Below are 13,690 nucleotides of genomic sequence, written 5' to 3'. Positions count from 1 at the left end.
AAAATTTTAAAACAATGGTTTATAATAAAAAAAAATGCAAATGAGACACCAAATTAAATGACATTAAATACTAATTAAAATTATACAAAATAAATAACAGAAATAGTTGGAAAAACGAAATTGAGACAACAAAATATATCTGCATGTAGTTTGAACCTAGCTAAAGAATCCCATTTTGAAATTTTTCCTCTATTTGTTGAGCTATTGTTATGTCTATGCACGAATCATTTATTTTCTTCACACACTTATTTTATACTGTAAAATAATTTTACGAAATAATAAACAATATCATCATATAAATTCAAAAATCATAAATATATATAATAAAAATGTATTAAATTCCCTTAATTTAATATTATGATCCATCCCTAATGTTATGTCTCAACAAATAGAGAAAAAATTTCCTAATATTATAATTTAGATACTAATGTTTATAGTTAAAAATAAATGTTCATTAAAATAAGTATTCATAACATTATAAACAATTCAAAACATTATAAACAATAACAATTTTACATTCGACCTGTATTTCTCTCATCCAACTCTAAATGAAATATGTCACATTCGACAAACAATTTTACACATTATTATTTCCGATATGAGTAGAGTAAAATATAATAAAACATAGGACAAATAGGAGATAATGATGCTTATATTTAAGAATATGCATGTATTAATCAAAATAAGATACACAAATAAAGGCAAATGTGTACTAAGAATCAAAGAGGAAATATACAATGAAACTTTATTACATATAATATAAATTAACATATTTGAAGAGTTTTAAAATAAAAAATAAATCGTACCAAGTCTAATATTTTTTAAATTTCAAATAAAAGTAAAAACTCATAGTTAGGAAACATGTATATAATACGAAAAAAAATAAGAAAATAAAAAGTATAGTTAATAAGAATAAAAACTATAGTATAGACGTTGCTTTCCGTTGAACAATTCTTTTATTTTCATAAACATACATGGTAATAAATTGTGGCGGTTACAGTTATAATATATTATTACATTTATATACATTATGGCGTTTCCAAATCATCATTAGGATAATTGTGTTAGTTTCATATATAATGACAGCAGTTACAATTCTCTATTAATTTAAAATCATTTATTTAATTCAGCCGTTTTTAATTATAACAATAAATATGAAAATAAATAGTTGAGAATTTGAAACAAAGAGTCTTTTAATTAAATTCATTCATAACATCACCCAATCATATATAAACGGGCATGTATATACTCATTCTTCATTCTCTCTTCTCTCAGCCACCTTCTCTACCGCCGCTATGCACCAAAATTCCTGACGATTTGACAGTGAATATTCTATAAAGTGTCGCTGGAGAACAAAGAATATAGACGCTACTCCGAAGAAGATGGAGTGCTTACCAGAAATTTCAGAAGATAAAGCATGAAGAGGATGGAGGAACCCCGACAACATCCAAATAACTAACTACTAACCGAAAAATCTCCATTGAAAATCAACAACGAAAAAAGCACGCGATTGTATGGTGAGAAGCAACGGTAATCTTCCATGAATGAGTGAAGAGGGCGGTGTAAAAGGGGAGTGAAGACACAGATACGAGATAAGAATAATAATCAGCGCATTATGGTAAATATTAGTAACACTATGTTTATTTAAACTTTACTAGATTAAAGTGGGCCGTTAAAATGAGCCACCTTGATAATTACGATTTACGGTACACATTTTTACCATATTTTTCTTCCTTTTTAATATTTAAATTTATGTATTTATTTAAAAACACAATACTTAAAATGGAATATAATAGTTGTAAATGGTAATATGAAATCATAATTACTCAAATCTATTGTTTTTAATGAAATTATACTTATTTTAACTCAAAAATGGAATATAATAGTTGTTTTTAATTTAGCATACTTTTTTCTTTTATCTATCCTTAAGAGAATCTATTACTATATAATTAAAAATTATTTATAAACTTGAATGTGTTTACAAGTTCAAGAATGATCAACAAAAAACTAAAAATAATAAAATGTTATACAATGTATATTAAATAAGCACTCTTTGAAATAATATCTCGAGTCTTGATTTGCTACGCGAGCGCAAGGATGAGTTCGATATTGTGTATTTTCATTATATTGTTTACTATACATGTTTACAGCCTCTTATTTATAGAAACAAGTAAGGCATACAAATAAAGCTCTATAGAACTATTTTTGGTTGCAATATAAATCTAATATTGAATTATTTCCTTTCCTTTTTTTCTGTGAATTGTTTCCTACTTTGACATATTCTTGACTAAAAAATTGATGTCAATATCACAATGATCAACAAATCATCATTTTTCTTTTATCTATCCTTATTTTTTGCATGTTCTTTATTTTTTTTGTGTATTTTAAACAATATACGAATCTATTACTACTATATAGTTAAAAATTATTTATAAACTTGATTATTTGAATGTGTTTACAAGTTCAAGAATGATTGAAAAAAACTAAAATAATAAAATGCCTGTGCATTAAATAAGCAATCTTTGAATTGAAATAATATTTCACTCAAATAAAAATTAACTAACGGGTACTGATAAATTTTAGTTATAACGAGCAATAATTTTAGAACACTTATTAAAAGTCTTGGTTGAGTTTTTAACAACACAATATAGTTTTTGTATTTTTATTTTTTCATGAATTAATTAAAACGTTAGAGAAATATAATTTAGATGATGGTCACTTTTTATTTTTTAACATTATGAGTTAGTAAAAATTGAAAAAAAAAACAAAAAGTTTTTAAAGCAAAATAACATAGATGATATTGGCTTATCAAATCTTAAACATTAAAATTGATGATGGTCATTTATTTAAGACAATTCTTTAGTTACAGATTTACAGCCAAGCTTTAGTAAAAAAAACTCTACTATCAGTAAGGATTATCAAGTAGGCCGACCAAGTGTAAGATATCGAATATCGAATACAGATCTAAAACCCCCAAAATAGAATAAGTGATCAACAGAGTAAAATTGAAGTGGGACAGAGGGAGAATTTTATTGATATTTGGCCCATTTGTTGGTCATGATGAGTATATTTTAAAGTTAAGGGTTTATGGTTTAGGTTTCAGGGTTTGGGTTTTTAGTGTATAGAGTCACTATATTGCAATGAAATGAAGCTCGATTAAAAAGTGTCTCACCTGTGCAATCTTAAATTATAGCTTTTGATAAACAATATCTTAAATTAATTTTACATTTCATATGCTACAAAGTTGGGGATTTTCTGTTTTTTGGTATTATATTTTAGTCATTTACAAAAAAAGGTTCTTATTTTTGAAATAATTTTATAAAATAATTATTATTGTTGGATATTTAGAATATATCTATATATACATATATAAAATGGTAGTTTTGGAAAATTTTAAAATAATGTTGTTTTAATTAAAAATTATCTATCAATTAAAATTATTTTTATTATTTGAAAGGTCAAATAATTATAACTCCATATATAAAAGGAGAGTTAAATTTTTTTTAAACAATGTCATTTTAATTACAAATTTATATATCAATTAAAATTATTTTTATTATTTGAAAGGTCAAATAATTATAACAATGTACGATTTTAACCCATATAATAATTTTTTTTTATATTTCAAATCAATATTTTATATTTTGAAGAAAATAAAATGGACCGTGCATAGCACGGGTGTGAGACTAGTGTAGATAAAGGCGAACTATGCTTGATTTTTTTTAATCGGTATGTAAATTACGATAAGGTATAAAAAATGTGTCAAATAAATATAATTAAGGAATGTGTCTTATTTTAGTGGACTCCCAAAACAGTCCCATTAGAATTTAAGATGATAATTTTTTAGTGTTATAATTATCATTAATTTTAGTCTTTCGGATCTCAATTACAAAACGTAGTAGTACTTAAATAAAAGGTAAGTTTATAAGGATTTTAACTGATATCATATTTGGAATGATAAAATTTATTTAAATTTTTCATATATTTTGAGAATCTGCTCAATGTCAACATATAATATAGTATAATAAATGTCAATATAATTCACGTACATCACCAATATAATTCGGTTCACATATGCATGTTATTGGGTTGGTTTTTAAAATATATTATGTTGATATTATGAGAATCACAAAAACTATTATGTAAGGAATAACAATAATACTACTTTACTATTAAAATAATATTTTCAATTAATACATAGCATTATCATTAAATCTCTGAATCCAATAATCTAAATAGTTATCAAATAGTAAGACTTAATTAGTTATCATTTGATTATAACTCCGTATTATTTTATAATACAATTAGTAAAAATATGATGATAATACATGAACCTAATCTTGAATACCAATTTTTTTTTTTATATTTGGTCAGGATAGAGATTTAAACAATAAAATAGCTTTGCCATACACATGCATAGCATAATTGTATCCATAATATATAGACCATTATTCAACATATATGGTTAATCAAGAGTATTACATATCTCACCCAAATGTCAGCGTTCTTTTGTGATGGATTCCAATAGAGCAATTTATACGCATAGAGAAAATCCTCTTAATCCAATATTATGAAAATTGAAAAACATATTCATCCTCCAACCTCTTATATATTGATTTACTATAGAATAATACTGGTAATTTATACATAAACGAATCAATTTATCAAAAACAAAGCATATCACGGGTAAGAGGGGCTTCCCTCATCATCCCACGAAACTATTTGTAAAAATGCAACATATAATTATTAGAATTACTGAAATCTCTTTTGAATTGATTTTTTGTAAAGTTATTTTCAAGAAGTGGTCAAAGACATCAAAGAAAATATTGGTTTTAAAATGTAGTCAAAGTCCAGGTCTTTTTCTCTCCTTAGAATGTCATAATCTTTATCCCTAAATTCCGGATGGCCTTAAATATATTTACACAAAAGTTTTGTCCATTATTTTGGGGATTGTGCAAAAATACCAATCTCAACTAAACCAATTCTCTTGTCACCATTGCAACTCACTAATCACACATGATTTTTTTTAATTAGTCACGGTTGTCCTAATGGGGTTTTGAGCTAAATTACATGATTGCCAAGTTTTGTGACTATTCAAGGTTTAATTTTCTGATGTGATATAAAGTTAATTATTATACAAATCCTCATCTCAAGGAAAAGAAGTTTTGAGCCGAAAGTATAGATGTATATCATGTTACTTGTTAATCACCCCATGCACCCAGCTGAAATATACTACTACTACTAATAAAGAAATTAAAAAAAAAAAAGATCAAAAGAATAAAATTTGTTACGAGTTAATATAGTAGATGAATATATATGAATGATCAATGTATAACTAAATCTTAATATACAATTAGAGAATAAATCACAGTTAGTAAATTAAATTAAATGCAAGGATGAGATGGAATGGATTTTGAAAACACGGAGTTCATTATAAGGGCGTTTTTGTTAAAATTCATGTTTTCAAATATGTGTTATGAACTAAATGTTTTTATAGTGAACTAAAATATTCTTATAGTAAACTAAATCTTTATTATAATGGCATTTTAGTTCACTTTATGTTTTCAAATCCGTATTATAAATTAGAAACGCTTTTATAGTGAACTCATATAAAAAACAGTGATTTCCATGTTCATCTCTAATTATGCATTTGAATAGTGGTGATATGATATTGGACTAAACTAGGGATCCATGTGACAGTTTAAAAGGAGACTACTTACATATAATTAAGAATATTTGATTTCCTTCTATTTTACTTCCTCATTTTCTCTTGGTAAAATTGAATTGTTAATTAGCAGTATAGGTTTTCATTTTCATAGAATTGAAACTCTTTAAACTTTATTAAGATGCTATTTCAGTCCCTGTATTATAAAAAGATCTTATTAGAGCATCTACAGCGGTTGCAAAATCGTCGTCCGTCCGTCCGTGCCAGCGGCAAGGACGAGGTCGTCCGCCGCTGCAAGCCGTCCGTCCGTGCCAGAGGCACGGCGCTGCTCTTAGCTAAGAGCACGTCCGTGCCGCTGAGCACCCTTACGTGGCGCTGTCTGATTGGCCGCTGTTGGCATATTCAATTTTATTTTATTTTTTAAAAAAAAATTCGAAATTAATTTTAAAAAAATGTTTTTAAATTAAAAAAAATATTATCCCACTTCCCAAAAAATTATATCTGTTTTCTACCCACTTTTAATTTATTTTTCATTTTTTTTCCCCAAAATCCACATTTTCATCTATAAATACCCCCACTTCAACACAAAAAAAAATCACATTCTCATCTATTTTTTAGTCTTTAATTATGTATTTTTTAATTTGTAGGATTTTAATTATGTTTTTTTTTCTAGAATTTTAATTATGTATTTTTATTTTTTAGGATTTTAATTATGTAATTTTTATTTTTTAATGTATTTTTATAATGTAGAAATGTTTTTAGTAATTGAAGTATTTAAATTGAATAATAGAATGGTGGAATCCTTGAGCTTGTCCTTGCGGAAGAGCACGGATGTGGGTTGTGCTTTTAGCTAAGGACAAGGAGTAAAAGTGGGTCCGAGCCCACTTCCGTGCTCTTATTTAAGAGCACGGATGGAAATGCTCTTAGATATAATTAAAAAGTTAATTATAGCCTATGGGGAGCAAAATGAAGTTGATTGCATTCATATGACAATATAGTGGAGTCAAGGGGTCATAGATCTTTTCCGTGCCATATACTTTCCTGGAAAATTTAGGGAAAAACACATTAAAACATACTATATGACACTACTAATATAGTACTCTGTATTAGTTTGAAATAAATTTATCATGAGATGAGTTAAAATTAATAAAAAACCAACATTCCAATTCTACATCTTTTCCTTCAATCTTATCATGAGATGAGTTAAGATTCTTAAAAAAAAAAACGAACATTTCAATTACATTTTTTAATCTAGTCATGAGATGAGTTAATTGAGTTATAATAAAATCCAACATTTAAATGATGCAATTTTTGGTAAGATGTTATTTAATGTGAAATTTGATGCATATATATCTCGCCTTGCTTCATATACGATCTCATACAATGATACAATACTATCATAAATAAAATTGTTGATGAATTTCTCTATAACATATACTCGTAATAATGGTTTGTAATTACAACATTGATATATGAAATTCCGCCATTTGGGTCAGTTTGACCCGATACAGATTTTAAGAAATGTTGTTTGACTTTCTATTATATGAAGATATGTAGTGGAAAGGGGTCCCACATTGAGTGGTGGGGTGGGTGAATGGAGTGGTTTTCTTTATGTCCTTTTTTGGTAATTTTGAAGTGAGACAAATTATGTGGAATGGACCAAAATAAAAAACTGAAACAAATTATCTAGTTCAGAGGGAGTAGTAGTGTAAACTTTTATTTGTATTTCATTATAATGCACTTCATCATATTGTACTATGTGTTTTAGGGTTGCTTAACCGGCCGGTTCCGGTTCTATCCGGTCCGGTTTGACCGGGTACCCGGTTATAAATTTTCATGAATCCCAGAACCGAAACCGGATCCGGCCGGTTCCGGTTCGGAACCGACCGGGTAAGAACCAGCCAATTCCGGTTACGAACCGGATCCGATTTATAGTTTTCGTTTTAATTTTTTTAAATAATTCAACATCTACAAATATAACAATTAATACCTAAAAATTCAAATAAATACACAAAAATACAAATCAACAAGATAATAATAGTTATCATCCAATATTCTAATTCCTAAAAGTAATAGTTCAATAAACACACACACACAACACCATTACGCACATACACACACTCACAGCATCTTACACACACTCACAGCACCTTACACACATCACAACCCCATGCACACACTCACAGACCCAACACACACGACATATGCGCACACACAGCCCCTAACACACGCACATTGTCACATAAACACACCCGTGCGACATATACACACACAAAGTCATATACACACGAAAATATACTCTAGTGGGCAAAAAAACTACTTCAAAACTTAAGAAAAACACCGTCGGCGGGGCCAGGGAGGTCAGCATCTAGCGTCGAGTGAACGAGGAGAGTAGCGGCGTGAGAGATTGAGAGTGATCGTGTATGGGATAGCGGCGTAAGTGGTGGGAGAGGGAAATTAGGGTAAATAATAAATATGAGTAATTTAGTTAAACTTACCGTAAGATTAGGATCCTATAATATTATTATTTATTAGGGAAAGTTATGTAGTATATTTATATTTGATATTCATAATATTATTAGAATCTAAAATTGATTTATTATTCGGTTCCGGGTAAGAATCGGTCGGTTCCAGGTAGAACCGGAACCAAAACTTTTTAGAAATATTAGAACCGGTTCCTCAATTACCCGGTCGGTTCCGATTCTGATTCCGAGTACCCGAGAACCGGAGAACCGATTAAGCAGCCCAATGTGTTTAGATACCATAAATATTGAGTTATGCAAGGTACAAAAATTTCATCATTTTATGTGATAAAAAAACTCATACGTAGTACTTTTCTTTGATGCAAATACTAGCATCACTGTTTTATTTCGATACACAAAATTTCATCATTGTTTCATTATTTATATCTCACGTTAGTAAAAAAAATAGCAACGTCTAAATATAGCTGGCAGAATATATTAAAATGAAACACAAATAAAATTTTTATAATATTATATAAACTTTAAATAGTTTTATACCAACTCGAAAATAATTGTGAAATATTTTGTATGAATAATTTAATTACGCCTTATAATGATAGATTGGAATAACTTAATTACGCCTTATAAAGATCAACTGGTGTCTCCACTAGATCGAATCAAATATAATTCTATTAAGTATTTTATGACATCAGCATAAATCAATTTAAGAGTTTATTAGAGGCAACATGCAGTCATAAACTTTAATTTAAAGTTTTAAACAGGTGAAAAGAGAAGTGGGTGGCATCATGGAATTTTGAAATGCTAAAGACAAAAAGGGGTTGACCCTTTGGTAATAACATATGGTTTAATGTTGTTTCCAATGTCATTTTGGCATGTGATATGCTTAATCAACTAATCATTAAAAAACAAGCTAAAAGCTTCACCTATATAACCTTAGAACTAATAATTAATATATTTATTTTTAACTAAGTGGCCCACTTTGTTTCATCAATTGTTCTTTAAATAATTGTTATCATGATTCTTTTTTCTCTTAAGCCTTTGATTACCCTTTTGACTGCAGTCCCTTTTTGAAGCCACTTTTAATTAGACAAGGCACCGCTCCATGACTCACCAAATTTGCTTTTTTAATTATTTATTTACTTCATGGCCGAATTTATGATAATGCTACATAAATCTATCTACCAATATTAAACGTATTTTTAATTTATTTATGTTAGCAACAATTTTGTGACATTTTGCGATGTCAGGAGTAATTGTTTTCAATTTATACTTTTTGGATGCATTCGCATCGGTGCTCTTAGCTAAGAACAGGCGTCGTGCCGTCGGCGCGGCGAGACCCCTGCTTGCCGCTGTGCTCTTACCGACGGCACGGCCCCGCTCTTAGCTAAGAGCACCACCGTGCCGAAGAGCAGGACGACGTGGGGGCTCTAATTCTCCAACAGAATTTCCGTTGGAATTTTCTTTTTTTAAAAAAAATAGAAAATAATCCCAAAAAATAAAAATATATATTTTTTTCGGATTCCCAAAAATATAGTTGTTTTATTACCTTTTTTTTATTTTTTCATCCCAAAATCATCTATAAATACACATATTTATCATCTATTTTTTTACATCAAATTATCTCTCAGTCATACTTCTCTCATATTTTTTCATACAACTCACCTACATCTTTCTCTCTCACTCAAACACTCTCTAAATTCAGAAACGGATCCGAACGAGATCATTGCGGAAGCGGAGCGCAAAGAACAAGAATACTATCAACTAGGGCTGACAATTTTTGGCACGACACGATAACACGACACGAACCCGCACGAAATTAATGGGTATGTATCAAGGCTTATTGGGTTTGTGTCCTCATCGTGTCGACACGAAAACTTCGTAGAGTGTTCGTGTTACACTTTAAGAAATAATATTAATATATTATAATATTATTATTTTTTATTTATTTTAAAATTTTAAAATTAAAATTTAAAATTTAATATTAGATATAATATTAATATATTATAATATTATTATAGTGTCGTTATTGTGTCGTGTCATATATGTGTTGTTATCGTGTCGTGTTGACCCAAAGTGGTTCGTGTCATGTTCGTGTTTGAGGATAGCGGGTCGTGTTCGTGTTTGGAATTTTCTTAACATGTCGTGTTCGTGTATGTTATTATCGTGTCAACACGATAACGACACAATACGCACGATTTGCCACCCAATTATCAACAATATTGTGCCGCCTATGTCGCCGCTGCCACTGGCCCTCTTCCTTGATGAACGAGATAAAATCGCTGCTACATCCCTCGTGACCGGGAGGGAGCCCACGAAAGGCTGCTTGGAAAGACGTCGAAAGAGCTTTTGGGGTCCTTCAAGCCCGATTCAACATTGTGAAGACCCCGTCCCGACTGTGGTACACAAAGAATATTGCCGACATCATGTACATGTGTATTATCTTGCACAACATGATTATAGCTGACGAAGGACTGGGGGCGGCTAACTTTTCCGACGAGGATGAAGCCGGAAGCTCAACCGCAAGGTCTCCCCATGCCGAGGTGTGCATACGACGGTGCGCGAGAGGATCAAAAGAAGATTACAATGCGCGAGACCAAAGCCCACATTGAGCTACAAGAAGACCTAATCAAACACATTTGGGAGAAATTCGGCCATGAGTAGTGGGTGTTTTAATTTTATGAATTTAATTATGTAATTTTTAATTTTTTAGTAATTTGTAATAGTGTTTCGAGTATTTTTTATCCATTTTAATATTGTGGAATTGTTTTTAGTAATTGAAGTTTTTAAATTGAATGATAGAAAGATAGGACCATTGAGCATGCTCTTGCGGAAGAGTATGGATATGGGTGTTGTGCTCTTGCGGAAGAGCAGGGAGTAAAAAATGAATAAAAGTGGATCAATCAGGCAAGGATCACCTACGACAAATCATGATCCATCTCCTAATACACGTACTCACAAACATAATAAAGAGCATATGGATCAGGATTTGCCGTAGGTGATCTTCTCCGGGATCGGGCTCACACTTACTGCTACCATTTTAAGCAATAAAGAGCATTTTTTTCGTATAAATTTTTTTTATAGGTAATATCAAGGTAATTTCCTAGAAACTTAAACAAATTAACCACATACATTGCACGTACTGCACACATTTGCCTAGGAAATCTAACATATTCCAGTTACTTAATTACAGTAATTCAAACTATGCTACTTAATTAATTATTGGGATTAATCATTTTGGTGAATTAAGATCCCTAACTGCCCCCTTTGAAAAATGAAGAACAAGACAGAATTATCACACGATTATATATTAATTGCATGGAACGAGGATTAACACATGTGACATCTCAACAAAAGTACACAAAATTGGTGCCTTAAAATTTCAAATTCTTGAGTCTCTCGAGAACGTATGCAGCCAAAAAAACCCATGTTTGTGATAATCTTTATTTAATCTTATAAAATCACAAGTCTTTATTTAGTATTTGGTGTTTCTATCCAAACATTCTTCCATGACATTATGTGGATTAGAGCTATCATGGAAATACCTTATCAAGAAGAAAAAATTTGGCCATGTGACATTGGATATTTATCATAAAATTTATGGGGCATTGCGTAAGTTATACTTATAAGACGAAAATCTCAACCTGACGTGTTCTTGTGTGTGTACAAGTACCTGTATATCAGTATATATGCTCATAAAGTATATAAAAATACTGCCCAGCTAATAACTTATCTGAGCCATTTTGAACTATATACAGATTACGTTGAATAAGTATATATATATATATTTTTTTTAATAAATAGAGATTCAATTTGTTATATACATGCAGATTCACTTTAAGAAACAAAAGATGCCATGTGTCCATTTTTTAGGCGTTTATTAAAATCGTGCGATCCTGATTCGATCTTAGTTAGCATTTTAATGTGTCCCTATATATACACAGTAGTATAATATATGTATTATCACATTTCATTCAAGATTTTTGAGCTTTAAAGTGGCTTAAATAATGCAACACATTTTGGTGAAAGGCCCTTTGTCAAGAGAATAGAATCTTGAAATCCTAGTCAATATCAAAAATCTAATACTCCGGAAAGGCAAAGGACACTTTTTTTCTCTATTTTTCTAGTGATCCAAATAAGTACTTCCAAAAAAATCCAATAAGTTATATCAAATAGTAATAATTTATTAAAAGATGTCGTCTTTCAATCACTCAATGTGGCCACCCTCCCAACACTCCAAACCACTGCCTTTAAAAGAGAGGTCAATTAACACACCACCAAAACAAAAAGAAACACAAACAAAAACTCATTCCCATTTTCTTGCAACAAAAATGTCATCACATAAACCCTCCCATGAAAAACCCTTCACCCTCTTTGAGCCCATCCTCACTGACACAGGCTTCACCCTTCTCCAGCGCAACACGGCGGCAGCGGCGCAGCCAGGCGACCGCCGGGGCCGCAAGAAACAGGCGGAGCCGGGGCGGTTCCTGGGCGTGCGGCGGCGTCCGTGGGGCCGGTACGCGGCGGAGATTCGGGACCCAACCACCAAGGAGAGGCACTGGCTGGGCACCTTTGACACTGCTCAAGAGGCTGCACTGGCCTATGATAGGGCAGCCCTCTCCATCAAAGGCACTCAAGCAAGAACCAACTTCATCTACTCTGATCAAACCACTTTCCACTCCCTCTTAACCCCTTTTCAACTCCAATCCTTCTTGCAGCCATCACCACAAACTACCAAACACCATGCCACCACCAACACTGCGAGCCTCGACATTCCTCGGGGCCCGGTCCACAACACGTGTCATTCCCATGAATCTTCATCACCCAATGATGATCAAGAAAGTTTCTTCAACTTGTCCAAATCTGACACAAGCTCTGGCTACTTGGATTGCATTGTCCCAAACAACTACTTGAACCCTTCTCCTAACACCAACTCAAGCAAGAATCAAGAAAACTCTCTCTCATCACAGAATTATCAAGAAAACCTCTTTGATTCGGCGTCAGCAGATGTTTCTACATACCAAGAATTCGACTACGGATTGTGGGACAGCCAGCAGCAGTGGGAGCTGAGTTCTTGTGAGCTCTCAGCAATGATTAACAATCCCAATAATATGGAAGAGAATAGGGGAGATTTTGATCAAATGATGAGTAATGCAGCAACTAATAATAGCAATAACTCTGCAGCAAGTTGCTCATCTTTTTATCCTTGTTTTGGGGATTCAGCTGACTTGGGACAGTCTCTATTTTGAGTGGTAATTATGCAAGTCTTATGTTAAAGATTCACTTTTTTTTTGTTTGCAAGTCCAATGGTATAATATTTGCATGGGCATATATCTATCTTGTTTGTTTAGTTTATTTGCATAGTTTACAAATATACGTACCGAAATAAATACACATGCAGCTTTAGAAAACTAAGTGATCTTGGACTAACAAAAAAAATGTAAGATCCTTTTAATTAACATAAAAAATTTGTGATAAAGACCTTTAGTTTGATGTGCAATATGACCTAATTCATTAAGCATGGTACTTTTCAAAATGTACAACC

At 31.2% G+C, this 13,690-nt stretch overlaps 1 protein-coding gene across 1 annotated transcript; it reads left to right on the top strand.

The window, feature by feature from the left end:
* The first annotated feature begins 12,450 nt into the window (after positions 1–12,450).
* Positions 12,451–13,417, top strand: LOC125196279 (ethylene-responsive transcription factor ERF086-like). Its single transcript, XM_048094730.1, has one exon. It carries the CDS (start codon positions 12,477–12,479, stop codon positions 13,392–13,394), a length of 918 nt encoding a protein of 305 aa, XP_047950687.1. The 5' UTR covers positions 12,451–12,476; the 3' UTR covers positions 13,395–13,417.
* The last annotated feature ends 273 nt before the right edge of the window (positions 13,418–13,690 follow it).

Source organism: Salvia hispanica, chromosome 6 (assembly GCF_023119035.1).
Source record: "Salvia hispanica cultivar TCC Black 2014 chromosome 6, UniMelb_Shisp_WGS_1.0, whole genome shotgun sequence".
Classification (NCBI taxonomy): domain Eukaryota; kingdom Viridiplantae; phylum Streptophyta; class Magnoliopsida; order Lamiales; family Lamiaceae; genus Salvia; species Salvia hispanica.
This window is presented reverse-complemented; position numbering and strand designations above follow the sequence as displayed.